General features: G+C 54.1%; 3 protein-coding genes across 4 annotated transcripts; 2 read left to right on the top strand and 1 right to left on the bottom strand.

Annotated features, from left to right (window-relative positions):
- Positions 1-64: 64 nt before the first annotated feature.
- ASB8 (ankyrin repeat and SOCS box containing 8) lies at positions 65-3,200 on the top strand. The gene is made up of 3 exons (XM_021548544.4): positions 65-408; positions 1,355-1,459; positions 2,121-3,200. The coding sequence occupies exons 1-3, from the start codon at positions 292-294 to the stop codon at positions 2,751-2,753; spliced, it is 855 nt and encodes a 284-aa protein (XP_021404219.1). The 5' UTR covers positions 65-291; the 3' UTR covers positions 2,754-3,200.
- Positions 3,201-3,633: 433 nt separating this feature from the next.
- Positions 3,634-11,707, bottom strand: PFKM (phosphofructokinase, muscle). Its single transcript, XM_021548546.4, has 22 exons — positions 11,474-11,707; positions 10,654-10,727; positions 10,481-10,558; positions 10,019-10,208; positions 9,242-9,407; positions 9,119-9,163; positions 8,923-9,031; positions 8,687-8,782; positions 8,505-8,597; positions 8,286-8,411; positions 7,899-7,963; positions 7,752-7,815; positions 7,396-7,542; positions 6,601-6,671; positions 6,425-6,512; positions 6,070-6,222; positions 5,284-5,448; positions 5,123-5,184; positions 4,810-4,921; positions 4,590-4,689; positions 4,096-4,201; positions 3,634-3,993 (listed from the first exon to the last, which is right to left on the bottom strand). Exons 1-22 carry the CDS (start codon positions 11,562-11,564, stop codon positions 3,846-3,848), a joined length of 2,349 nt encoding a protein of 782 aa, XP_021404221.1. The 5' UTR covers positions 11,565-11,707; the 3' UTR covers positions 3,634-3,845.
- A 2,193-nt stretch (positions 11,708-13,900) lies between these two features.
- On the top strand, positions 13,901-21,754 carry SENP1 (SUMO specific peptidase 1). 2 transcript variants are annotated; one of them, XM_021548548.4, is made up of 16 exons: positions 13,901-14,415; positions 15,051-15,123; positions 15,234-15,330; positions 15,794-15,929; positions 16,216-16,319; positions 16,562-16,797; positions 17,118-17,172; positions 17,308-17,346; positions 17,455-17,539; positions 17,880-18,032; positions 18,484-18,615; positions 19,070-19,273; positions 20,005-20,084; positions 20,468-20,552; positions 20,854-20,949; positions 21,549-21,754. In XM_021548548.4, exons 1-16 carry the CDS (start codon positions 14,341-14,343, stop codon positions 21,609-21,611), a joined length of 1,713 nt encoding a protein of 570 aa, XP_021404223.1. In that variant the 5' UTR covers positions 13,901-14,340; the 3' UTR covers positions 21,612-21,754. The 2 variants fall into 2 exon arrangements, with proteins under 2 accessions (XP_021404223.1, XP_085419141.1); XM_085563015.1 differs by having other exon boundaries at positions 13,910-14,415; positions 19,987-20,084.
- Positions 21,755-27,893: the final 6,139 nt, after the last annotated feature.

Below are 27,893 nucleotides of genomic sequence, written 5' to 3'. Positions count from 1 at the left end.
GGGGCGCCGGAGCCGGATTTGTGGCGAGGAGGGCGGGCGGGGCATCTGGCGTGACGTCACTTCTGGTTAGCGGCGTTTCCGCGTTCTGCCGGGGCCGCCGCTGATCCCGGAGCGCTCCGGGAGCGGCTCGGGCCCCCCGGAACCGCCCCGGAACCGCCCCGGATTCCTCCGGAGCAGCCGCGGCCCACCTCCGGACTCTCCTGCGGCTCGGCTCGGTCCGGCCCGGGCCGCTCCCTCCCCGCCGCGGCGCTCGGCGGGGCCGGCCGGGGATGCCGCGGCGCGGCCCGCGCCATGTGGTACATCATGCAGAGCATTCAGAGCAAGTACTCGCTGTCCGAGCGCCTCATCCGCACCATCGCCGCCATCCGCTCCTTCCCTCGGGACAACGTGGAGGATCTCATCGGCCGGGTGAGGCCCCGTGGCCGGGACATCCCAGCCCCTTCCTCGGCCGGGCCGGCCTGCTGGAGTCCCCCTGATAATAAAAGTGTTTTAAAGTCATGGGGATTTAGGGTTAAAAGGAAAATTAAGTTTAGTAGGCCCTGTAAAAAATAATACCCTGGGTACCTGTAGGCCTTGTACTTTGCTAGAACTGCACCTGTGTAGCTAGTAGATGATAAATGACAAAATTGTTAGATGTGATGATTGTTTAGTAATTAAATATAATTACTGTTTAATCGTAAGAATAATAATGAGAAACTGGTCAGGGGCCTAAGAAAGATCACGAGAAACTCATGCTTGAATAAAGTCAATGTATACAATAGAACAATATAAGTTTAATAATTAATATGTAAGTTATATAACCATAGAATATAAAATACGTTCAGCTCGAAAGCCATGTTGGAGTCAGATTTGGGTCTGTACCCCTGTTTCCCAGAGCTCTCAATAAAAGCACCTGCATATAATCATATCCCGTGATGATGTGTGCTCCTGAGCGCTGGCACCCCCAGGACTCCGGGTCCCTCTGATGGGCGCTGCTGAGCTGTCCCCACCTGTCCCGCTCCCTGCGGAGCCTCCGTGGGGAGTCTGGAGAGGTTTTCAGCTCCCAAGAGGGGAAGATCAGGGCATCTCTGGTTGGTTTAGAGACTCTAGGCTTTTCCTTCCACCCTCTGGACCCTCGGGGCCGGGGGGGTCTCCGGGGGTCTCCGGGCACCGTTTGGTGCCGGTGAATTGGTGAAAGGAGCCAGGATTAAGACTGGGAGCATTCTTACAACATTCTTACACTGGTTTTCTCTTAATTAAGCCTTTCTTGAAGGGATGGGAAGGGCAGGGAAAGGGTGGGGATTTATGTGATTTATCCCTTTCTGAAGGGATGGAAAGGGGGGAGTTCCTGACGGGGGGTTCCTCTGCTCCCCAGGGCGCCGATGTGAACTGCCTGCACGGCACCCTCAAACCCCTGCACTGTGCCTGCATGGTGGCTGATGCCGACTGCGTGGAGCTGCTGCTGCAAAAAGGAGCTGAGGTAAAGCTTTGGAAAAACTGAAAACAAGTGGAAAATGCCAAAATAAGAGGCAGGGAAGACGGGAGGAGCTGATAAACAGCTGGGGTTAGAGCTGATGTGTTTAAGTTGGATTTTGGGAAAAAGTTCCTTCCCCAGAGTGTCATGGGGCAGAAGCTCCAGGGGCTGGGGTTTGGACAATGCTCCCAGCATAGTGGGGGGATTTTTTTTAGTGTCCTCTGCAGGGCCAGGGCTTGGATTTGGTGATCTTTGTAGCCCAGGATATTCCATGGGCTTGTATCCCCTCACAAAGTGGCACCAGGGGTAGGTTCCTTGTCCTTGGATTCTTGGGCTGAGATTTTGGGAGCGGAGGAAGAATTGAAACCTAAATTTTTGTGCTGAGCTGTTGGGGAGGGTGAGGAAGGAGGATTAAAACCTATATGTTTGCACTGAGGTTTTGGGAAGGGGAGGAGGTAGGATTGAAACCTAAATTTTTGCGCTGAGATTTCAGGAGGCTGGGAAGGAAGAATTAAACCCTAAATTTGCTGGATTTTTTACCCCACTTTCCCCTGGCTACTGGGCTAAAACCCTTCCTGATTTTTCCCTGCATTTGGAATTTGGGACCTTTGACTCTTCCCTTGCTGCAGGATCCAGCCGACCCCCAAACCGTTTTTTTCTCCCCCAGGTGAATGCCCTGGATGGCTACAACCGTACAGCCCTTCACTACGCAGCAGAAAAAGATGAAACCTGCGTGGAGATTTTATTGGAGTACGGAGCCAACCCCAACGCCCTGGACGGCAACAAGGACACGCCGCTGCACTGGGCGGCCTTCAAGAACAACGCCGAGTGCGTGCGGGCCCTGCTGGCCAACGGCGCCCTGGTCAACGCCTTGGACTACAACAACGACACCCCCCTGAGCTGGGCGGCCATGAAGGGCAACCTGGAGAGCGTCAGCGTCCTGCTGGACTTCGGCGCCGAGGTGCGCGTGGTCAACCTGAAGGGCCAGAGCCCCATCTCGCGCCTGGTGGCGCTGCTGGTGCGGGGCCTGGGCACGGAGCGGGAGGATTCCTGCCTGGATTTGCTGCACAGAGCCACGGGACACTTTGAGCTGCGCAAGAACGGGAGCCTGCCCTGGGAGGTGGCCCGGGACCCGCAGCTGTGCCAGCGGCTGACGCTGCTGTGCTCGGCGCCGGGCACGCTGCAGGCACTGTCGCGCTACGCCGTGCGCCGCTCGCTCGGCCTGCGCTTCCTGCCCCAGGCCGTGCAGCAGCTGCCGCTGCCCGCCTGCCTCAAGGAGTACCTGCTGCTGCTCACCTGAGGGAGGGACACCTGCCCTTCCCCTGGATCGCCCGCCGCTCACTTTGTGACCTCCCAGGTTCCTCTCCGTGGTTTTTGTTCCCCTCGGCCACCCCGGACCCTGCTGGCACCTCACACTGCCTCCCTTTCATCCCCCTGTCCCCTCCATTCCTCCCTGTCCTCTCATGCTCCCTCCGTTTCCTCCTCTCTGTTCTCTCTGCTTCTCTCCCTGTCCCCCCCTCTTTTACTCTCCTGCCATGAACAATATCCCTCTGATGGCAAATTATATCCCAGCTGTTGGATTAATCTGGTTTTCCCCTTTTTTTGTGTTTTTTTGCCTTCCGAAAAGAAGGTATTAAAGGAAAAGTCTCTCAGGAAGGAGCCAAGGCAAGAAATGGTGGGTTGGGGTGCAGAGTAATCCTGTAGGATGTGTTGGCTGAAAATCAAAGATCCACGTGTTTCTCCAGCATGGAGAGTGAAGTTCTCCCTGTTTATCCATAATTTTATGTTGCATCAAGAGTGAAACCTGCTCAAAAATCAAAATTTTGCAGGGCTGGAATTCTTGTGGGTGAAAGAAATCTTCTCCAGAGAGCTCCATGTGGAGCTGAGGGCTTCTCTCCCATCTCTTCAATCTCTTCCTGAGGTTTCCCACCAGGAATTCACCCTTTGGTGTTGGTTTGAGGTTTTTTTTGGGATGCAATGGAAGAGCAGCTCTCCAAGGTGAAACCAAGCAGCTAAAACCTGTTGTTTTTATTTTGTGGGATGAACCTGGGGATGAAAGCTCAAATTCTACCTCTTTTATCCCTCTCTGTTATGCTGCGCAGGGAAATCCTGAGGATCAGGAGGGATTTGGTGTCAGTGGGGTCTAGGTTTGCCTTTCCATGGATTCACAGAGACCTGGAGCACTTTGACAAGCACTGAATTTATTGAAACATCTCCATTTTGTGACTTCTAACCCTAAAAACCTCTACCTCCACCATCCATCCTCAATTTATCATGACATCTCTTGGGGACCGCTTCTCAAAATCCCATAAATTGCCCCAAAAGCCACAGGCTGCTGAGGGAAAAGGGGATTTTTGGGGTTCCTCAGGCTGGCAAGTGGCCGCTGTCCCTGTCACAGGGTGGCCTCGGGGACCAGGACCTTGCGGGTCAGGTGCTCCAGGTGCGCCGTCTCTGACGTGTCCAGCTCGATGTTGTACTTGGCCAGGATTTTGAGGATGGGCCGCAGCCTCAGCCACCACTGCTCCTTGGGGATGCGGTGCCTGAGGAGACAGGGACAGGCTGGGGACATCCCTGGGGAGGGATCCCCGGCTTTATCCCACTTTCCCGGGGTGGGGAAGGGAGGGACAGGGAGGGACACGCACTCGAAATCCGTCTGCTGGCGCAGCTCAGCGATGGGCTGGAACACCAGGCTGCGCTTGCGCATCCCCAGCAGGCACGCCGAGTCAGCCGTGTTGGCAAAGATCCGGCCTGGGAGGAACATGGGAACGTTTGGGAACCTCCTGGAGGCGAGTTGGGAATACCTGGGGTCCTCCAGGGACATGGGGGGAAGGGTGGGAATGGTTGGGAATCTTCAGGGATGGGAGAACACCTGGGAGGAGAATTTGGGAATGTTTGGGATCCTCCTGGAGCAGGGGTTGGGAAGCTTTGGGATGCTCCGAAGGTGAAAAACCTGTGGGAGGGTAGGTTGGGAATATTTGGACCTTCCAGAAACATGGGAGAAGAGGATAGGGATGTTTGGGATCATCCAGGAGTGGGGAACACCCCCCAGAATCTGCTGGAGGGCCTTTTGGGAATGGTTTGGGAATGTGGGGTCACTCTGGGGTCCTTTTGGAATCCCCCATCCAGCAGCACCCACCATGCCGGGAGCATTCCTTGATCTTCCCGGTGATCCAGGCCACGGCCTTGGCGCCCATCTTGGTGCCGAAATTACGGTCAAAGGGGGTGGGGCTGCCTCCCTGCCCCAGGAGAATCCAGGATGAGCCAGTGAAATCCCCCAAATCCTGATCCCATTCCCAGGGAAATCCCCTGAACACTGATCTTGTTCGGGAATTCCCAAACCCTCACCCCATTCCCACCTGCTGCATGTGCCCCAGGACATTTTTCCGGCAGTCAAAAACCCCTTTGCCCTCCTCAGAGTAGAGGTTGTAGATGAAATCTGTGGTGTAGTTCTCATTGCAGCGCTCATTCCTACAGCAGGGACAGGATCAGGCCCAAATCCCACAGTTCACCCCATCCCAAACAATTCCACTGATCCCAAACAGCAGCACCATGACAAGACTCTGAATCTTCCATTTCTAACCCATCACCACAGTGAGAGCCCAGTTCCCCTGATCCCAAACCCAATCCCCACGGGCGTGACGTGAGGTCCCTCCCAAAGCCAGGGCCCACCTGAGCACAAGCCCCCTCTTCACCGTGGTCTTCATCTTCTCCGTCAGGTGGTCCACGTTGGCCTTTGGGGTTGGGAATGGGGTCAGGAGTGGAGTCAGGAATGGAAACCTCATTCCACACCACCCTGGTGACAGTGGGGACAGGGGACAGGACTGTCCCACCTGCAGGTCACGGCTGCTGAAGGGCTCCTCGAAGATGTAGGCGGCATCGGCGCCGGCTGCCAGCCCAGCCATGGTGGCCAGGTAGCCACAGAAGCCGCCCATGGTCTCGATGATGAACACGCGGCGCTTGGTGCCTGCAGCCGACTGCTTGATGAGGTCACACGTCTGCAGTGGGGACAGGATTTGGGGTCAGGAAAAGAGATTTAGGGCCAGGGGATTTGAGGTTGTGATTTAGGTCAGGGAATTTGGGGTGCCCACTGCAGACTGCTTGATCAGGTCACATGAAATGGGGGATTTGGGGTCAGGAAAAGTGGTTTAAAGTCAGGGGACTTGGGGGATTTCCATCAGGTCTCAGAGTGGGGATAGTGGTGGGAGAAGTGCTTTGGGATCAGAGGAATTTGGGACTTCACTGGGATCTCACTGTGGGTTGGTATCAGGACGGATATGGGATACAGAATTTGGGATCTCACTGTGGTGATGGTGTCTGGGATCAGGACGGATATGGGATACAGAATTTGGGATCTCACTGTGGTGATGGTGTTTGGGATCAGGACAGGTATGGGATACAGAATTTGGGATCTCACTGTGGTGATGGTGTTTGGGATCAGGACAGGTATGGGATACAGAATTTGGGATCTGACTGTGGTGATGGTGTTTGGGATCAGGACAGGTATGGGATACAGAATTTGGGATCTCACTGTGGTGATGGTGTTGGGGATTTGGGGTCTGACAGTGATGATGGTGTTTGGGATAGGGGGGATTTTGGGGAGGTATCTGGGGTCTCACGGTGGTGATGGTGTTGAGGGCGGTGTCGGCGCCGATGCTGAAGTCGGAGCCGGGGACGTTGTTGGAGACAGTGGCGGGCACGATGCACAGGGGGATGCAGAGCTCTTCGAAGCGTGCCCGGCCCTCCACCATCTCCAGGCCACCCGTGAATGCCTGAGGGACAATGGGGACATCAGGAGACAATGCAGAGAGGAGAGGAACAGTGGGAACACTGACCAGACCTGGCCCTCCACCAGCTCCAGGCTGCCTGTGAAATGCCTGGGGGATAGCAAGGGGACACTGACCCCACCCTGACCATGCCCCAGCCATGCTCTGACCACACCCCGCTGCCCTCACCTGCCCACACCCCACTGACCTCAAAGCCACCGATGATGACAAGACCATGAATCCCAAATTTGCTGATGTTGGCACTGATCTCCTCAAAATATTTCTTGGGCAGAGTCCTGGGAAGGGGAAACTCCTCTGGATGAGCCTGACCAGAGGGGGACCCCAGAGAGACCCCAAATGACCCCACACAGAGCAGGGAGTCACCTCTTGGTGCCCAGTTTGGATCCTCCCAGTCCTGTCCAGCTGCCCACAGTATTCCAGCCGATCTCCTCCACCTGGGGGGTGAAACAGATTTAGTGGGGTGGGAGAAGGACCTGGGGTCACACTGGCTGGCTCCCCTTGGCCCTATCAGAGTGACACTGGGGCCACACTGTCCCCTCAGCCCTCTCTGGAGGTCACACAATGTCCCCTGGCTTGGGGACAGCAGCAGATCAGACTCACAGCAGGGCTGGGGTTTGGACAGGGGTTAAACACCCCCATCCTGAGGAATTCCTGAGGAATCTCCATCCCTGCAGTGCCACAGCTGCCCCTGCCCAGGCCCTTTTCTTGCACCCTTGTCCCACAGGGATCTCCCCATCCCAAAATCCAACCCCTCAAATCCATCCTGCACTTCCCCACCTCTATTCCCAGACTCTTTTTGCACTGGGATCTCCCCATTCCAAAACCCAACCCTTCAAACCCATCTCCAGTCCCTCAAAACCATGCTGCGCTTCCCACCCCCTTTTCTCACCCTTTTCCCTATAGGAATTTCACAATCTCAAAATGCAGCCCTTCAAATCCATCGTGCCCTGGCCACCCCTTTATCCCATAGGGATCTCCCCATCCCAGCTCCTTTCCCCCATAGGACCCTCACCATCCCAAATGCCGGACCCTCAAATCCATCCCAAACGCCATTCCCTGTAGGAATCTCACCATCCCAAACCCCTTCTCCTCTGGAATCTCCACATTCCAGACCCTTCCCTCACCCTTTCCCCACCCCGTTCCCCTCTGGACTCTCACCATCCCAAAGGCCAGCCCCTCGAAGCCGTCGTGCACCGCGAGCATCCGGTGGCCATGGATGAGGCCGATCCTCACGGTCGCCCGCACGGCCGCGTTCATCCCCGCGGCCGGAGCGCCCACGTTCATCACGGCCACCGTGTACCCGCTCTGGGGTCAGGGACATGGGGATTGGGGTGTCCCGGGTGGGATTGGGGTTGGATTGGGATGGGATAGGGGTGGTATCCATGCCTGGGGTGTCCCAGGTGGGATTTGGGTTGGATTGGGATAGGGGTGGTATCCGTGCCTGGGGTGTCCCGGGATGGAATTGGGGTGTCCCGGGTCAGGCCCCTCCCCGTGCCCTCCCCAGTGCCCCCTACCTTGGTGGCAGGCGGGCGGATGTGAGCCAGCAGCTTGTAGACATTCCAGTTGTTCTGAAAGCTCCTAAAAATTGGGGAAGTTGAGGTTTTTGAGACATTTTGAGGACATTGAGGTTGCAGGGACAGGGACATGGAGATGCCACCCACCGGCCCCGCAGCTTCACCGCGTCCTCAAAGCGTCCCTCGTTCATGGCTGTGGTGACGTCCTTGGTCTGGGGGCACAGAGGGGGATTGGGGTGGGATATGTCCCTGGGGTGGGATTGAGGTGTCCTGCGGTGGGACTGAGGTGGGGATTGGGGTTTTATGGGTGGGATGAATGTGTCCTGGGATGGGATCAGGGTATGGTTAGAGTGTTTTGGATGGGATTAGGGTGGAATGGGGTGTCCGGGGAGGTTTTGGGGTGTCCTTGGGTGGGATCCATCCCTGGGACAGGCTTGGGGACATTCCCTGGAGGGTTTGGGGACATCTCAGGTGTGGGAACCATCCCTGGACTGGGTCTGGGGCCACTCCCAGTGTCCCCCCATCCCCACTCACCACCTGGACACACTCCATGAGGGGCAGGCGCACGGCCTGGTTGCCGGACAGACTGACCACGCAGGCCGGTGTGTCCGGTGTCCCCTCCAGCAGCGCCATCACGGCCTCCACACCCATCCTGCTGGCCTGAGGGGACACGGGGGTGTCACCTCCCAAGGGGGCTGTCAGTCACCTCCAGGTCCCCTCGTTTGGGACTGGGGTGAGGAAGGAGGTACCCACCAGGATGCGGTCGAAGGCTGAGGGGGTCCCCCCACGCTGGACATGGCCCAGGATGGTCACCCTGGTGTCGTACCCCAGACGTTTCACCACCAGCTGCAGGGACACAGGAGAGTTTCAGGAATGGCTCCAAAAAGGGAGGGGGAAAAGGGGGATGTCCCCCATGTCCCCCTGTCCCCACTCACAGATTTGATGTCATCTGAGGTGATGGCCTTGCCGTGCTTGTCGATGGCACCCTCAGCCACGATGATGATGTTGAGCCTGGAGCCGCCATCACGGGTCTGGGGGGATCATGGGGTGGCAACAGAGGTGGGGGGAGATCATCCATCCATCCATCCATCCATCCATCCATCCATCCATCCATCCCTGTGTCCATCCCTCCCTGTCTGTGTCCACCCCTGTGTCCATCCCTCTCTCCCACCTCAGCCAGCCTCCTGCAGAGGTGCTCCTCCCAGTCATCCTCAGGAGGTGACTCAGGGATGAAAACCCAATCGGCGCCACAGGCCAGGGCTGTGATCAGTGCCAGGTACCTGAAATGGGGCCAAAAACTGCTTTTGAGCCACTTCCCCCAATTTTTGGGGTGACAAGAACCCCTCCCAGGTACCACCCGGACGTACCCGCAGTGCCGCCCCATCACCTCCAGCACAAAAGTCCTCTGGTGGCTGCGGGGACAAGAAAGCGTCACCGAACCGAAGCGGGACCACCGGGGGGGTTGGGAACAACAGGGGCGTCCTTGTCACCTCTGCGCCGTGGTGGTGATGGCGTCCACGATCTCTATGATGCGGTGCAGCGCCGAGTCGGTGCCGATGGTCATGTCGGTGCCACAGAAGTCGTTGTCGATGGAGCCCACCATGCCCACGATGTTCAGGTGGCTCGAGCGCTGCGCCTCCTCTGCCGTGATGCCACCTGGGGAGGGGGTGGGCAGGAGGGAGACGTCATCCTCAGGTGGGCGCTCGGCGGGTAGAGGTGTCGAAGGGATTGTTTGGGGGGAAAACACTCAGCTTTGGGTGACAAAACCCCATGTTTTTGTGTAGGACACCTTGATTTTGGAACCAAAACTCTTTTGGAATTATAAACCTTCCCACACCTTCCTTTCCTGATGTGGGACCCCCCCAAAATGTCCCCTTAGGGGGAAGCAGTGCCACAAATATCTGTTTTGGGGGAAAACCCCAAATTTTTGAGTGCCACACCCTCTTTTCCCTCAGTGTCCCCCCTTAAAACATCTTCAACAGTGCCCCAAACCTCCATAATTGGGGAAAAAAACCCCAATTTTCGAGTTTCACATCCTGATTAGAAACCAAACCTTTCCACACCCCCTGTTCTGTCTTCCTTCTCCAAAATGTCCCCTTGGGGAGCAAAGGTGTCCTAAAACTTCCATAATTAGGGAAGAACCCCACATGTTTGTGTGCGAAAACCCAAATTTTTGTGTGCTTATGAATCCAAACCTTTCTCTTTTGACCCCAACCCTTTCCCTCTGCCCCTCTCCCTCACCCCAGGGTGGTTTCGGGCTCCCGTACCGGTTTTGAGCAGCTCTGCCAGGAGCCCACCCCACTCGGCGCGGAAGGTGTCGGCGCCGGTGAGGCTGCCGTCGCCGCCGATCACGCACAGGTTGGTGATGCCGCGCTTGACCAAGTTCCGCGCGGCGCGGAGCCGCCCCTCGCGCGCGCGGAAATCCTGGCAGCGCGCGCTGCCGATCACCGTGCCGCCCTGGGGACAGCGTGGGTGGCCATGGGGCTGGCTGTCCGTCCCTGTGTCCATCCACCCATCCCATCCCCGTGTCCGTCCGTGTCCACCCTTCCCTTCCTCCCCCATCTCACCTCTGGTTTTGGGTCTTTTTCTGCCGAGCCCAGGCTGAGACTGGAACCAGTGAGGGACAAACTGGGACCAGTGAGGACCACACCCAGTGCCCCCCCAGCCCAGGAGGGGATCCCCCATTGTCCCCCTGTCTGTGTCCCCCTGTCCCTGTCCGTGTCCCTCACCAGCTGCAGCATCATGGACACGCTCTCCCACGTGGCCTCCCTGATGTGGTCACCACCGTCCACCAGCCCCTGGTAGCCCTGGGTGGGGGACAGAGTGGACAGTGGTTAAATGACACCTTTTCCCAAATTTTGGAGTGGGGCTGTGGAATTTTGGGATCGGGGCTGACACTGACCTCACACACGAAGAACACCCTGGCCCCGGTGTAGATCCCCACGCGCACCACGGCGCGCACGGCCGCGTTCATCCCTGCGGGACACCACGGTCATTCTGTCACCCCCGGAGACGTCCCCAGAGCCGAGCCCCTGTCACGTCGCTGCCACTGTCACCCACCAGCGGACACCCCCAATCCGTCCCCCCCGTGCCCCCCTGTCTGCCCCCTCGCAGCTGCCACCGCCTGGGTTATTTTTGCCCCGGTGACCTTTGGTGGCAGCGCCTGACATGGGTGACAAACACGGGGGGGGGGAGGGGACACTCCGGGGGGGGCCCCATGGCCTAGCACCCCCCTATGTCTGCCTGCTCCCCCCAATCCTGGAGACCCCCCCCGGAAAAATCCCAAATCTGGGGATGAATTCTTTGAATTTTGGGCAGGCCTGATTATTTTGGCCAGATGCCAAAGAGTCACCAGTGTCTGCTTGGGGTCCCCTGCCCGAATTTTGTCACCGTTGTTCCCCTCCGCCATTGCAAAAACTCCCCCCACCCCAAAATCCAAGGTCATTCCCAGAACCTCAATCCAGGAAAACCCCGACGGCTGTGGGATCAAAATCCTGTGGGATCAAAATTTTCACCTCCACAGGAGCGGTTTCAGGGACTTGGGGGGGGCTTTTTATGGATTTGGGGGGAATTGCAGGAGAGATTTGGGGCAGAGGTTTTTATGGATCCCAGGGATTTCGGGGTCTCGGGATTTGGGGAGTTTTGGCGCAGGGGAAATTCAGGGCGATTTCTAGGGATTTCGGGCAGGGTTTTGGATCCCGGGGGCTTTGGGGCCCTCTTACCCTGCGCGTCCCCCCCGGAGGTGAGGACGGCGATGGCTTTGCCGACCCCCAGGGTCTCGGCGTGCTGGGGTCCCGCGGGGCTCGGGGGCATTTTCCTGCCTGGAAAAAATCTGGAAATTCGGGCAAATCCCAAGGCGGGAAGGGCGGCTCTGTCCCTCCGGGTGGCGCTGCCAGCGCAGAGTGGCACGGCTCGGGGAGGGACACGGGGACGGCGACACGGGGACAGCCCCGCTGCCACCGCCGGGACACTCCCGCCCGGGGGGGCGCCGGGGGACTCCTTACTGGGACTCCTCGTTACTGGTCCCAGTCTCTATTCCCTGCTGGGGCCAGGCTGTCCTTGGTGGCGCCGGTCTCTCCTTACTGGTCCCAGTTTGTCTTTACTGGACCCAGTACATATTCTCTCTGGTAGCTGCTCTGTCCTTCTTACTGGTCCCAGTCTCTGTTCTTTACTGGTGGCAGTCTGTCCTTAGTGGTCCCAGTCTGTCTTTACTGGTCCCAGTCTGCATTCCCTGTGGTTACTGAGCAGCCCTCCTTACTGGTGCCAGTTTATCCTCCTTACTGGTTCCAGTCTGTCCTTACCAGCCCCTGTCTGTGTTCCCTGTGGGACTTGCTCTGCACTCCTCACTGGTTCCAGACTGCTTTCCTTACTGGTCCCAGTCCCCGTTCCCTGCCTCTCCCAGTTCTGGCTGACTGGTGGCCCCAGTGCAGGGGCATTACTGGTGCCAGTCCCTGTTCCCAGCCGGTGCCTCTCCCGGTTCCAGCTCCCTGCCGACCCCAGTCTGGGGATGTTACTGGTGCCAGTCCCCTTTCCCTGCTGATTCCAGTACCTCTCCCTGACCGGTTCCAGTTCATCGCTGGTCCCGATGCGGGGCTGTCACTGGTCTGGGTCGCTGTTCCCGGTGGGATCTGCCCTGCTTTCCTTACTGGTCCCAGTCCCCGTTCCCTGCCGCTGCCTCTCCCGGCTCCGGTTCAGCGCCGGTCCCGGTCCGCGGGTGTTACTGGTGCCAGTCCCGGGACCGTTCCTGGCGCGTCCCCTCTGCCCACCGGAGCACTGACCTGCGGGGCGCCGCCGGCTCGGGCCGGGCGGGAGGAAGGCCAGCAGGAGGAGGAGGAGGAGCGCGGCCAAGGAGAGCGCGGCCGGGGCCAGGAACCGGCCCAGCACCGGGGACGGCCCCGGGGCCACCGGGACCGCCGCCATGGCCCGGGGACAGCGCGGGGACATGGGTGGGACCTGGGACTGGCCGCGAGGAGCGGCGTAATGGGATCGGGGTAACGGGATCGGGGTGATGGGATCGGCTGTTATAGCATCAGCTGTAATGGGATCGGGGTGATGGGATCGGCTGTAATGGGATCGGGGTGATGGGATCGACTGCTATAGGATCGGCTGTTATAGGATCGGCTGTAATGGGATCGGCTATGACGGGATCGGCTGTAATGGGATCGGTTCTAATGGGATCGGCTATTATGGGATGGTCTGTAAATTTTGGATGTAGGGACGAGCTGTAACAGGACTGACCATAGGGAGAAACTGGAATGGGATCAGCTGTAATGGGATCGGCTGTAGGGACCAGCTGTAGTGGGATACTCACACACAGAGTGACCCCCTAAAGGATGACACCCTCACAGGATGATGCCCTATGGGGTACCACCAGCCCCCACAGAGTGATCCATAGGTCACAGCCCCACAGAGTGACCACCCCACACAGTGACCCCTATAGGGTCACAACCCCCACAGAGTGACCCCTATAGGGTCACAACCCCCACACAGTGACCCCTATAGGGTCACAACCCCCACAGAATGACCACCCCACAGAGTGACCCCTATAGGGTCACAGTCCCCACAGAGTGACCACCCCACAGAGTGACCCCTATAGGGTCACAGTCCCCACAGAGTGACCACCCCACAGAGTGACCCCTACAGGGTCACAGCCCCACACAGTGACCCCTATAGGGTCACAACCCCCACAGAATGACCACCCCACAGAGTGACCCCTATAGGGTCACAGCCCCACACAGTGACCCCTATAGGGTCACAACCCCACAGAATGACCACCCCACAGAGTGACCCCTATAGGGTCACAGCCCCACAGAGTGACCCCTACAGGGTCACAGCCCCAAAGAGTGACCACCCCACAGAGTGACCCCTATAGGGTCACAGTCCCCACAGAGTGACCACCCCACAGAGTGACCCCTACAGGGTCACAGCCCCACACAGTGACCCCTATAGTGCCCCCCAGGGGGACCCCGCCTCTCCGCGCTGCTGCGCTGCCCCTCCGCGCCGCCGGGGGCGCTCTCCCCTGTCCTCTTGCGCCGCTTCTGGCGGCGGCTCAGCTCCGGGTTCGCTTCCGCCTTCCCCTCCCCGCCGCCGCCGCGGAGCCCGGAGCACCGCGCGCGCTCGGGCCGCTTCCGGCTCCATTTCCGCTTCCGGTCCGGCGGCTGAGGGGAGCGAAGCGGCGGCGGCGGCGGCTCCGGGCCCCGCTCCGCTCCCGGGCCCCGCTCCTCTCCCGGGCCCCGCTCCTCTCCCGGCCCCGCTCCTCTCCCGGCCCCGCTCCTCTCCCCGGCCCCGCTCCTCTCCCGGCCCCGCTCCTCTCCCGGCCCCGCTCCTCTCCCGGCCCCGCTCCTCTCCCCGGCCCCGCTCCTCTCCCGGCCCCGCTCCTCTCCCGGCCCCGCTCCTCTCCCCGGCCCCGCTCCTCTCCCCGGCCCCGCTCCTCTCCCGGTCCCGCTCCTCTCCCGGGTCCCGCTCCGCTCCCGGCCCCGCTCCGCTCCCGGCCCCGCTCCTCTCCCGGCCCCGCTCCGCTCCCGCAGCCCTCCCACCGCGTTCCGCCGCCGCCGCGCCGTTCCCCGCCCGGTTCCGCCGCTGCCCCCCCATGAGGATGGAGGCCCGGGAGGCAGCGCGGGCCCGGCCCAGCCCGGCCTTCAAGGGCTTCGGGGCCGACAGCAAGGTGAGGAGCGGGGGCCGGGGCGTTCGGGCCCCTTTTCCACCGGGCCGGTTCCTTCCCTCACGGAATTCCAGCGGGATCTGCGCGGGAAGCGGAATTTGGGATCGGCTGGGACAATTCCCCCATCCCGGGGTGCTCCTCCAGCCGCGGTATCCCTGGGAAAAAACAGCCTGAAAACCCCAAATTCAAATCCCAAGCCCGGTTTTTTTTGGGTTTCCCCTGTTCCCGACGTGGGAATTCCGCCTGGAATCTGCCGGGAATGCGGAGCCCGAGTGTGGGACCCACCCTGGCTCCAGAGCTGCGAAATTCGGGATTTTTCCATCAGTTTTTGGATTCTTTCTGCTCCATAAAATCTGGGAGTTATGACCCTTAAAAGCTGGGAGTTTCGGGAGGTTTGGGATCTGTGATCATTAGGGATTGCGAACTTTAGGAACTGTGAATTCGGGGGATTACTGATTTTAGGAATTGTGAATTTTGGGAATCATGAACTTTAGGAGCTGTGAAGTACTGCCACTATTCCCAGCCATCCCTGCGATCACCCTTCCCTTTTCCCTGAAATTTTCCTGGACTCTTCCCTGACATTTTCTCACTTCAAGCAAAATATTGGAATTTTTCCATACTTTTTCCCCCCCCCGCAGTTTTGCCTCCCCAAACTCAGCAGCTTCTCCTGCCCCGCTGGGAACTCCTCCTGCTCCCTCAGCTACGCCCCAGGTGAGTTTTCCCTCTGGAATTTGAGATCCAGGAGTGTTTTCCCTAAAAGCAACCCCTGGAGAAGGGGGAGTTTGGGTTTTTCTGGGAATTCCCGGTGGTTTTCCCCTTAGAAATTCCTGAAAGATTCCCAGGAGCCAACGGGCAGTGGAGGAGCTCGAAGCCCCGGGGGAGCCGAGGCTCCTTCCTGGACACCCGGAAAAATTCCAGGTGGGTGTGGGAGGTCCTGGATTTCCAGGTTTTCGTCGGTATTTTGGGGAGTTTTAGTTGGGATTTTGGAGTTTTGTGATTTGGCGATTTCTTTGGGGAGGGTTTTATTTTAGGATTTTTATTTTTTGGAGAGTCTTGGGATTTTGGGGGGGGGGGGGTTTAATTTCTTTTTTGGGGGGGATTTTTTGGTGGCTTTAATTTGGGATTTTGGTTATTTGGGGGAGGGTTTTTGAGATTTTTCTTCGGGGTTTGGGATTCTTGGTGGTTTTTTAATTTTATTTGGGATTCCTGAGTGGGGTTGGGATTTGAGGAGATTTAATTGGGGGATTTGGGGGATTTTTTTTGGGGGGGGGGTTTATTTGGAATTCAGGGCGTTTAGTTTCTCCTTTTGTGGTTTTATTTGGGGTTTTGAATCAACGTGCAGGACTCCCAACAAACCTGCAGTGCTTTTCCCTCCTTCCAGTGGGAACTCCAGCACTTTTGGGGGAAAATCCTCCCTCCACGGAGCCTCCTTCCCCCTGAAGCCGGCCCCGAGCCCCTCCTGGAGCCGCCGCAGCCCCAAGAAGGCCCCGCGGCGCTTCCTGAGCACGGCCGAGGAGGTGAGGGGCTGGGAACAGGGAATTAACAGGGAAATTCCGGAAAACTAACGGGGAAACCCCGGGAAATAAATGGGGAAATCCCAGGGGTTTTGTGGGATGGGGGCCAGGGGTCAAATGTGAAATTGCTGAGGTTTTTCAGTCCTAAATCCCAATTTCTTGGGGTTTTTCTCAGAGTTGCCTTGTGGGATTGCAGCAGATCCCTGATTTTGGGGGGATCCCTCGGGATCAGCGAATCCCGGGGTTCCGACAGGAGTTTTTGAGTTTTTTCTGTGCTCTCTCCCCGCAGACGGTGCGGGAGGAGGAGCGGGAGATTTACCGGCAGCTGCTGCAGATGGTGACCGGGAAGAGATTCTCCAGCTGCAAACCCGCCCCGCTGCTGCCCTTCCACCTGTGAGCATCCCAAGAAATCCCAAAAACCCTGCCCCAAATCCCAAAGAACCTCAAAATCCCTGCTCGAATCCTAAAGAACTGCAGAAAAACCCCAAATCCCTGAAAACCACCAAAGACCCAGCCCAAATCCCAAACCTCTCCAAAAACTTTCCTAATCCCAAAAAATCCGGAAGCCTCTCCCCAAATCTCCAATCTTTTCCCAGGAATTTCCCTAACTGGGTTTTGTTGTTATTTTTTTGCAGCTCCCGCTGTCCCCGTTCCGGCCCCTCCTTGCCCCAAGAGGCTCCCAGGGATGATCCCGAGGCACTGGAAATTCACAAAATTCCAGGTCCTGTTCCACATTCCCCGGAGCCACCCCAGAATTCCCAAAATCCCCCCCTGGGCCCCTCTCCGGGGTTTCCTGGGGGGTTCCAGCCCCGGAATTCCACGGTCCCGCAGCAGCGGGAAGAGGAGCCAGGAGCTGAGGCGCAGAGCAAAGGTAAAGAGTCCTGAGAATTCCAGGAAAATAATTCCAGGAAAATCACAAAAGGCCCTCAAAAATACCAAAATTTCAAATACCCTCCCCTTGCCCAAAAGAATCTGAAATTAATTTTTTTTAAAAATCCCAAAAAGTCCCAAAGAAAATACCCCAAAAATCCCCAAATCCCAAACGAAATGAAAACCAAATCCCAGATAACGCCAAACCCTGGGAAAGGGATTTAAATTCCGTGCCCAGCCTGGACTTTTTATTTGGGATTGGGAAGTATTTGGGGTAGGAATCGAGGGGAACAGAAATCCAGGAATTTTTCCCATTTTTAGGGTCAGATTCTGTCATTTTGCTCAAGGTCAAGGATTCCAGGACTCCAGCTCCAAGGTGAGGGATGGGAAATGAGGGAATTTTGGGGTATTTTAGGGACACAGGGAGGTGACAATGAAGAGGGGCGGGGTGAGAATTTGGGAAATTCTGGGATTTTTGGTCACTTCAACCATCCTTTCTCCCTCTTTCCAGCATCCCCTTTTTCCAGGCCGAGCTATGGATCAAAGAGCTGTGAGTTATTATTCCCTGCTGGGTTTTCCTGGGATTTTTGGGATGGAAAATGGAAAAATCCTAGGTTTTTTTTAATCAATTTGTCCATTAATTTCTGTTTTTTTCTAGGACCAGTGTCTATGATTCCCGAGCCAGAGAGAGGTGGAGGCAAATAGAGGAGCAGAAAGCTCTGGCCCTGCAGCTCCAGAGCCAGGTGAGAATTACATGGAAAAACACCCTGGACTGGGACAATCGGGGAAAAAAGTTTGAAAAACAGGAGAAATCAACTTTTTTTAGCCTTTGTCCTTCCCAGCCCTGGGATAAACGGCAAGGAAAAAAAGGAATGTTGTCCCAGATTGGAAATGACAGGAAATTTTGGCCCTGGGAGGCCTGTCAGGGCTTGGAAAAGGAGTCAGAATCCATGGAAATCGGGGGAAAATGTAGATATGGCACTTGGGGACAGGGTTGGGTGGCTCTGGAAGGGTTAATTCCACTGGTTCCAGAGGTTTTTCCCAGTTTGGCTGGTCCTGAACCCTCCTTTTCCCACCCCGCAGCGGCTGCAGGAGCGGGAGCGCTCCGGGCAGGACCTGGTGGATCTGCACCTGCGCGTGCCCCTGGAGAAGGAGATCCCGGTGGCCGTGGGCCCGGAGGGGCCGGAGCGCGCCCGGCCGGGCCAGCCCGACGAGGAATTCCCGGAGATCACCGAGGTGGGGCTGCCAGCAGGGCGTTGGTAAAGCTGGGGAAGCAGGATTTTCCCAGGGAAGGGATTTTCCTCACTGTTGATCCCGCCCCCACATGGAATCGTAGTAGGTGATGGGTTTTTTCCTGAAATCCACGGCCTGCAGGGAGAAAAATTCCTTAAAATGGGCCAAAAAAAAAAAATCATGAATCCTCCTCTTGCAAAAAAAAAGAAAAAAGCAGGATATTTCACACCAGAGAAGGATTCCCCCCCAGGAATCCCCGTTTCCTGCTGTGTTTGTAATCCCTGAATGTCTAAATTTGGGCACGGGGATGGAGCCCTGCGCCCTCCTCCCGTTGGATTTGTGGCGTAAGGGAATCGATGGGAATCAAGGGATTCGTGGCATGAGAATGAATTTGGTGTCAAACCCTGGGGGATTGGGGCCAGGAAAAGCAGGAGCTGTATCTGCCCTTCCACAGGAAATGGAGAAGGAAATCAAGAGCCTGTTCCGAGGAGGGAACCAGGACGAGGTGCTGAGCGAGGCTTTCCGCCTGACCATCACCAGGAAGGACATCCAGACCCTCAACAACCTCAACTGGCTCAACGATGAGGTGCAAACCCAGAAATTCCCGTTTTCCACCCATTTCCAGCAGCTTAGAAAGGATGAATGGACGGGGTGGGTGCTGGGAGGGGATCTGTGCCTTGGGATTCCACCCTGGAGTGATAAATCCATGGGGAAGCTCCGTAAAATAAAAATTGTTTAATTTGTGTGGGGGATTAATGATAGGAGGAGGATGGGGTGGATGTGAACAGGGAAAACAACAAGTAAGTCTTAAATATAAACTTAAATAAAGGCAAATTCCTAAAAATCCTTGGGTTTTTTTCCCAATGTTTTACTATTGCAAACCCCCCTGGGATTTTTGAAGGTTTTAATGCAAATCCTCCTTTTGGGAGGGTTTATTCCCTAATTTTACTCAGGGCCACAAATCCAAACACCATAATAAAACAATTTAAAATCTATTAAAAAATTTAAAAATCCTGTCTTTTTTCCCTTTCATTTCCCAGATCATCAATTTCTACATGAATTTGCTGATGGAGAGGAGCAAGGACAAGGATTTGCCCACTGTCCACGCCTTCAACACCTTTTTCTTCACCAAATTAAAGACTGCAGGGTACCAAGCTGTGAAAAGATGGACAAAAAAAGTAGATATTTTCTCCGTGGATCTGCTCCTGGTACCCATCCACCTGGGAGTGCACTGGTGCCTGGCTGTGAGTGCCTGAATTATCCCAAAAAATCTTCAGTTTGGGGTTTAGGGCACAAATTTCATTGGTTTTGGGTGATGCTGACAGGGAAAAATTTGTGTTTGTGACTCAAATCCAAGTCTAAAGGGAAATACAAAGGTAGGAGCAGCTTTTTGTGGGGTTTTTAGTCCTTAAATTCAGCCTGGAGGTCATTTTAGGGAATTTATTCCCTTGGGAAGATCTGATTTCCCCGTTCCCACCAACTCCTGGTGCCACAGGATCTTGTTAAAGAGATTTAGGCCACAGATATTTCACATTTCCCCTTCCTTTGTCCCATTCCCTCCCCTGGCTCCTGGGATCCTGCAGGGATTTTCAGCTCCTTTAGCAAAAACCTCCTCAATTTATTAATTCCTGCTTGAATTGTTAATTAATTCCATGGAAAAGAGGTAATTTCCAGCACGAATGGCATGGAAATGGGGAGGGAAAACACTGAGAACCACCCAGATCAGGGCCTTGAGAGGTGGGGCAAAATTGTGGTCAACTCATGGGAGGAATAATAATAATAATAGCAATAAGAATAAAACCAATAATAATAGAGGCTAATTTAGACATTCAGGGATTACAAACACAGCAGAAAACAGGGATTCTTGGGGGGGAATCCTCTGGCGTGAAATATCCTGCTTTTTTTTTTTCTTTTTTGCAAGAGGACGATTTATGATTTTTTTTTTGCCCATTTTAAGGAATTTTTCTCCGTGCAGGTTGTGGATTTCAGAAAAAAAACCATCACCTACTACGATTCCATGGGAGGGATCAACAGTGAGGCCTGCAGGATCCTGCTGTGAGTAAAATCCCTTCCCTGGGAAAATCCCATTCCTGCTTTCCCAGCCTTGCAAACACCAACTTTGCCCATTTTTGGACTTTTTTGGGCCATTTTAGGATCATTCTTAGGTCCTTTTAGGGTCATTTTTTGGGCTCCTTTAGGGTCATTTTTGCTCCCTTTTTCAGGCTCATTCTCCCCTTCCAGGATGTGAAAAATTCCTTCTCTTCCCTGGAATTCCCTCCCACAAATCCCAGGAATTCTCTCCAGGTTTTTTTCACCATGAAATTCGGCCTCTCCTAATCTAATTTTAGATTTTTTGGGGGGGGAACATCCAGACAGAGAAAAGTTCAGAATTGCCATTTTTCCATGAATTTCAGCTTTTCCCACTCCTTTTCCCACAGGCAGTACCTGAAACAGGAAAGTTTGGATAAGAAAAGGAAGGAATTCGACACCAACGGATGGGCCCTGCTGAGCAAGAAGAGCCAGGTTTGGACAGCCCAGAATTCCCAAAGAATTCAGGATTTCCTTGGATTCTCGGCCCTTTTGGGGCCCTTTTTCCCTCAGGGATTCCTGGGAAGAAAAGGAGGGAACAAATCCCAACAAATCCTTGCGGGAGGAAATTTTCCACAGGGATGGGGTCAAGGGGGAAGGGTTTAGGTGGGAGTGCAGGACATTCTGGAATTCTGGGACCTCCCTGGTTTTTCCAGCAGGATGTTCCCCCAGATTTCCCTGGGATTTTGGGGGATGTGGGGGTTTGGGGATGCTGATTCATTCCCGTTTTTCCCAGGAGATCCCGCAGCAGATGAACGGCAGCGACTGCGGGATGTTCGCCTGCCGCTACGCCGAGTGCATCTCCAAGGACAAACCCATCAACTTCACCCAGGTACCCCATTCCAGGGCTCCCACATTCCCAAATTCCCGCCTTGCAGACCCCCAGCAACAGGAAAAGCCCCAAAATTCCAGTGGTTCTCACCCAATCCCAAAGAATCCCCACCTTGTTTCCCATTCCCAGTCCCCGACAGGGAATTGTCCCCAAATCTATGTCCCAAGTCCCTGGAAAAATCCCAAATGTTCCCCCCAAAGTCTGGGGGAACAAATGGACAAATCCCCCATTCCTCCCCAAAATCCAAGGAAATCCTGGGTAATTCCAATTCCCAGCTTCCAGGAATATTCCACTTCCCTCCTCCAGCATTTCCAGATCCCAACACTCCCAAATTGCCTCAGGTCCCAGACCCCCCAGGGCCAGGAAAACCCCAAATTCCCCAAAATCCCAGAGAAATATGGGATAAATTCCACCATTTTTTGCCTGAACCCCAAGAAATTCCCGATTTTTTCCCCCATTCCCACAACCCCAAAGCCCTGAATTTCCCCCTTTTCCATTATTTTCCATGGGGGAAAAAGTGTTAATCTGCCCCCAGACAAGCAAACCCTGACCAAAATTCCCTTTTTTCCCCCCATTTCTCTCCCCCAAAATTCCCAAAGCAACACATGCCCTACTTCCGGAAGAGGATGGCCTGGGAAATCCTGCACAGGAAGCTCCTCTGATGCCAGAAAAATCCTGGAATTCCACGGATTTGGATCAGAAGAATCCCAGGATTGTCCTGGGGACGCAGCCAAGGAACTCCGGGTCCTGCTCTTCCCAAACCCCCCCCTCGGATTTGGGGGGAATAGAAAAGTTTGGAAGCACAGTTGGGATTTTTTGGAGTTTCTTTCCCTCTTTTTTGAGATTCCAGGATGGATTTTCCCGCTTTTTGGGATGGGGAAATTTGGGAATTTTGGACTTTTTAGGAAAAGGGAGGCGCTTCCATGAATTTGGGTAGGAGAAATGCGGATTTGGGAAAAGCAGGGGAAGGGTTTGGTTCTGGAGGAAACTTTTGGGGATTATTCCCATTTTTTCCACCTCATTCCCAAAGTTTGGGGATTTTATCTGTGGGAGAACCTGGATAGGGATCCCTGGGAATAATTCCTGCTTAAATCCCATTTCTTCTTCCCAAATTCCTGCTTTTGGGCGTATTTTCCAGAATTAAGCTCTGGAATGCCAGAATTCCTCTGGATTTATTCCCAAACTTTGCTTTTCTGAGGGATAAATCCCAAAATCTGAGCAAAATCTTGGATTTTTGGAGAATTTTTAGGACTTTTCCCCTCTCTTTTTCAGGCTACTTCATCCCAGCAGCTCCTGTTGCTTTTTCCAGTTGCTTTTCCCACTTTTGCCAGGAAAAAAATCCTCCCAAATCCCAGGAACTGCAGAACCATGAGAAAAGCCCCAGAATGCTGGAATTCCTTCAATTTTTCCCAAAAAAAGCCGGGATTTATTTGGGGAGCTTCGCCCACCCTTTTCCCTGGATTAATTTATTCCCAAATTATTCTGGAGCTTCCCAAGACTGTGGATTTGTTCTTCCTGGTGGAAAAGAAGATTTTTAAGAAGAAAAGTAGGGGGAAATCCCAACTTTTTGTATTTTCCCTCTCCTGCAGGAGCTGGGAATTTTTTCTATTTTTCCCGAGCTGGGAGCTGAAGTTTTGTACCGAATTCCCGAATTTTTGGAGCCCTTTTTCCCGTTTTTTCCCAGCCCTTTGTGTCCCTTTGGATCCCAAATTCCCTCCCCTGTTTTATATCAGATTCATTTCCTACTTTTTTTTATCTTTTATTGAAATAAAAGATCTGAAAAAAAAAAAAACTGCAATTGTGGAATTTTCCTGCTTTTTGTGCTAGATAAGAATGCATTTTAATTATGAATAAGTTATAAATGTGTGATAAATTTAATATTTTTTTTTTGCCAACTCCTAATGTGCTACATAGCACTATTCATGTTCTGTGGGAATCCCGGAAAAGGGTTTGGGGTTGTTCATCCTCAGCTGCAGAAATCAGGGAAAGTGCCCCAAAAATCCAGGGGAATGCCCCAAAATCCATCAGGAATGGCCCCAGATTCCCTGGGAACCCCCTCAAATCCCACCGGGAATTCCCTCCCCGCCTCCAGGTGACAAAGGTCCCTTTACACGCCTCTCCCCCCTCGCTGGATCCGTCGCTATTTTTACAGAAATTCCCAGAAAAAGTTGGGATTTGGGATAAAAGCGCCCTTTGTGGGGCTGGCAGCGGCGGGCCGGGCAGACCTCGGCTCTCCCGGGAATCCCGGGATTCCAAAATTCCAAAAATCTCCGGGACACGGAGCCCCCCCGTGTGCTGCCCGGGGCAGGCGGCAGCGCCCTGAAAACCGGGAAGATGTCCCAAAATCCCGGAAAATGCCCCAAAATCCCAGAAAAATGCCTGAAACCACAAAAAGATGTCCCCAAAACAGGGATGCCCGTCCCAAAATCGGACACAAACGCCCAAATGCAGGAAAATGCCCCAAAATCCAGGCAAGTTTCCCCCAGTTCAGCGTTGGGACCCCGAATTCTGAGCTGGGGGACCCCGGAGTCCAGCGCTGCCCCTCCCAGCCCCATTTAGGGGCATTTTTGGGTAATTTGGGTCATTTATGTAATGTTTAACTCCAAATCCAGCCAGGTCTGAGCTACCCCCCCCAAACCCCAATTTGAGTCATTTTGGGGCATTTTGGGGCGTTCTTAACCCCAAACCCCAAGCAGGGCATTTTAACCCTCCAAACCCCAATTTTGGGGTCACTTTGGAGTCATTTTGGAGGTAACTCGGGGGTAATTTTTCACCCCAAACCCTCCAGGTCAGGGCTGCTCCCCCAAAACCCCAATTTTGGGACGATTTGGGGTAATTTTGGGCCATTTTTGACCCCAAGCACGAGCAGGGTCCTCACACTCCAGGAGCCTCCTCATCCTAATTCCTCCTAATGACCCCGACCCCATTAATCCCCCACAGGCCTGAGCCCTCCTTAATTAATTAATTAACCAACAGCCCCGCTGGGCTTTTTTTCTGGTTTTGCCCAAAAGCAAAACAAAAAAAATCCCAAAAAAAACCCCAAAAATCCCCAAAAAAATCCCCGAACCCAATCTCCCTTCAAACCTTGGGACCCTCAGCCCAGCCCCCATCAAAAAATCTCTTTTAGGGTCGAGGTTTTTTTGGGATTTTGGGTGTTTTTGGTGGTTTTTAAATTTTTTTTTCCTGGATTTATTTATTTTTTGGGATTTTTCCGGTTCTGGGACACAGGGGCAGCTTTGTCCCCGTGGCTTTGGGGCCCTGGCACGGTGCCACCCCAAATAGGGATTTTTTGGGACGGGGGGATGGGAGAATTCATCGTCAAAAGGATCCAAAATCCCGAAGGTTTTTTTGACTCTTCCTTGCTCCAGACAGGGGGGAAGAAAAGGAAACTTTTAGGGGTTTGGAGTTGGATGAAAATCCTGAATTTCAAGCATTTAGGGGGCAAAAAAATCCCGAGTTTTACAGGGGGATCCTAAAAAATGAAAGGGTGAAGTGAGTCCCCTGTAATGCAGAGTGACCCCAAGGGAAAAAATCTGGGAATTCCAGGGAAAAAATCAGCTTTGGAAATGGGAAAAATCCCTTAAGAGACAGCAAAAAATCCCAAAGTATCCCTCAAACCCATTCATTAAATTGCCAACGTTTCACCCCAAATTCACAGCATTTCACCCCAAATTCACAGCATTTCACCCTAAAATACCCCGAAAATAAAAAACACACAAAAAATACCTCCAAAATATTTTTAAATACATATAAATATTTTAAAATTCTTCAAAAAATTTAAAAGTTTTTTAAATGCCAAAAATTTTTGAAAAGCAGAAAAAATACCCCAAAAATATACAAATATTCACAAAAATATCCAAAAAATCCAAACAATATTCTAAAAATACACAATAATAAAAAATATTCAGTAAATAAAAAAGCCCCAAGAAAAAATAAAAATAATACACAGGAATACCCTCAAAATGTTCAGAAAATAACAAAAGAAAATTAAAAAGAATACTAAAAACTGAAAAAAAAACCCAATAAAAACATTAATAAATAAAAAATAAATCAAAATAAATCAAAATAAATCAAAATAGCCCCCAAAAAATCCCCGGTGCGGCTCTGCGCCCTCCCCCCCATTCCCTGAAAGGATCCCTTTGTACCTTTCCCAAAAAATCGCCTTTTCATCCCAAAAAAGGGGGAGGAGGGAAAGGAGAAGGAGGAGGAGGAGGAAGAGGCCGCGTGAGGGGGGAAGGCTTTGACCTCATCCCACAAAAATTCCCGGATTTTTCCCCCATTTCGGGCCCCTTCCCACCTTTCCAGGGGGAAAAGGGACAAAGGGGCTCTGTGTGACAAAACCCCCAAAACTGGGATGAAAAAGAAAATTTTGGGGATTTTCCCACCAGGAAAAAGAGGGGAAGGGAAGACCCCAAATGGGAAAAGGAATTTGGATTTTTTGGTTTTTTTAGGGTTTAAATGCAAATTTTATGTCGCTACAATTCATTTTTTAGGGGGCAAATTCACCCCAAAATCGAGTTTTCTGTGAGGATTGGGGTCTTCAAAATTGCTTTTTTTGCACAAATCCGCCACAAAATTTGGGATTTTGGAAATTTTGCATCCCCTAAAAAATCAATTAGAGGCTCCAAAAATATATAATTTATATATATATAATTTTTATATTATTAAATATTATTTTAAATAGGAAATATTATATGATAAAAATATGGAGTGAAATGGCTGCGAAATTAGGAGGAAAAAGTAAAACCTGCGGGGTTTAGGAGGGACAAAGATCATTTTTCTGCTCCTCTATCCCAAAAGGATCCTAGGAAATATTTGGGGCCACATCTGAGGTTATTGCAAGGTGCCAGAGGGAAAAAATGGAATTTGGGGAGTTTTTGTGGTTTTTGTGTTGAAAAAAAAGCTCCCATCCCTTTTAGAAGGGAAAAATAAAAAATTCCTGGCTCGAACCCCCTGTGAAAGAAATCCCTCCCTGGGTTTGGGGTTTCATGGGATTGGTTGGTTTGGGAAAGTGGGAAGGGAGGAAATGGGAGGGAAATGGTGGAAAAGTGGGGGGAAATTTGGGGGGAAATGGGGCAGAAACGGGGTGAAAATGGGGGGGGGATGAGGCAGAAATTGGGGAAAATTTGGGTAAAAATGGGGCAAAAAAGGAGCAGAAATGGAGGGGAAATGGGGGAAAATTGGATTAGAATAGGGCAAAAGGGGGTAAAAATGGGGCAGAAATGAGGTTTAAATGAGGTGAAAATGGGGAAAAAAATGGGTTAAAATGGGACCAAAATGGAGTAAAATGGGACAGAAATGGAGGGAAAATTGAGCCAAAATGAGAAAAAATAGGGCAAAGTCGGAGTAAAAATGGAGGAAATTAGGGGTAAAAATGGGGAGAAATGGGATAAAAATGGGGGGGAAATGGAGAAAAATGGTAAAAACGTATTCCCCCTCCGCTCCCGGAGCAGTTTTGAGCCTAAACTGGGGGATTTGGGGAATTTGGGGTGGGAACATTGAGTCCCAAATCCACCGGGACGGGCCCGGCTGGTGGCACCGGGGTGGGGACAACCGCGGGGACAATGGGGCGGTGCCAGCCCGGGGCCGGTTCGGCCCCAGCCGCGCCCCGCTCGGCTGCCCCCAGCCCGTCCCGGGGCCCGCTGCTGTCCCCCGATGTCCCCCGATGTCCCCCGATGTCCCCCGATGTCCCCTGATGTCCCCTGATGTCCACTGATGTCCCCCGATGTCCCCTGATGTCCACTGATGTCCCCTCCTGTCCCCTGATGTCCCCCGATGTCTCCCGATGTTCCCCGATGTCCCCCGATGTCCCCTGATGTCCCCCTCCTGTCCCCTCCTGTCCCCCGATGTCCCCTGATGTCCCCCGATGTCCCCCTCCTGTCCCCTGATGTCCCCTGATGTCCCCTCTGTCCCCCGCTGTCCCCTCTGTCCCCTCCTGTCCCCTCCTGTCCCCCGCTGTCCCCCGATGTCCCCTGATGTCCCCTGATGTCCCCTCCTGTCCCCTCCTGTCCCCTCCTGTCCCCTCTGTCCCCTGATGTCCCCTGATGTCCCCAGGCTCTGGAGAGGCCATCAGGGACCGGGGCCAACGAACAAAACCGGGGGGCCCCGGCCTTACCTGTGCCACCGTCACTGTCACCGGTGCCACCGGTGTCTGTCACCTGTCACCTCTGTCACCTCTGTCACCTCTGTCACCTCTGTCGCCTCTGTCACCGGTGCCACCTGCAAGGGGAAGCGATGTCCCCACCCACGGCAGGGCTGTCCCCGCCGCGGTCCCCACCCCGGTCTTGAGGGAGTTTTTGGGGACACGTGGGGAGGGAGGGGGAATTTGAGCCATGGCCAGACCCCGCTCTGACACCCTGGGGAAACCGGGGAAACCGGGGAAATCCGGGAAACCGGGGAAACCGGGGAAACCGGGGAAACCGGGGAGATCGGGGAAACCGGGGAAATCGGGGAAATCGGGGAAACCGGGGAAATCGGGGAAACCGGGGAAATCGGGGAAATCGGGGAAACCGGGGAAACCAGGGAAACCGGGGAATCGGGGAAACCGGGGAAACCGGGGAAACCGGGGAAATTGTCGCCGTCCCGAAGCTGGGGAGGGTCGGGCAGCACCTCCCCGCCCGTTTGATTTATTCCCAGTTTTTCTGTTCCATCGGAAAGCGGCGCCGGAGCCAAGGCCTGGCCCCGGTCCCGGCCAGATCCGGCCACGCCGAGCGCTCTTCCACCTGCTGGGGCTGGGATCACTGAAATCCCCAAAAATCGCCCCCAAAACTCCTCCCAAACCCCTCCAAATCCCGCCAAACAAATCCCCCCAACCTCCCCCAGAATCTCCCCCAAAACTCCCTCAAAACCCCCTTAAATTCCCCTCAAAAACCCCTCAAATCCCCCCCAGATGCAGCCCTAACTCCCAAAATTTTGGGGGAGTTTTATGGGGCATTTGGGAGAAT

This window comes from Lonchura striata, chromosome 29 (assembly GCF_050655825.1).
Source record: "Lonchura striata isolate lonStrDom1 chromosome 29, ASM5065582v1, whole genome shotgun sequence".
In the NCBI taxonomy this organism is placed as follows: Eukaryota; Metazoa; Chordata; class Aves; order Passeriformes; family Estrildidae; genus Lonchura; species Lonchura striata.
The sequence above is the reverse complement of the archived record's forward strand: the minus strand, read 5'-3'. Positions and strand labels throughout refer to the sequence as shown.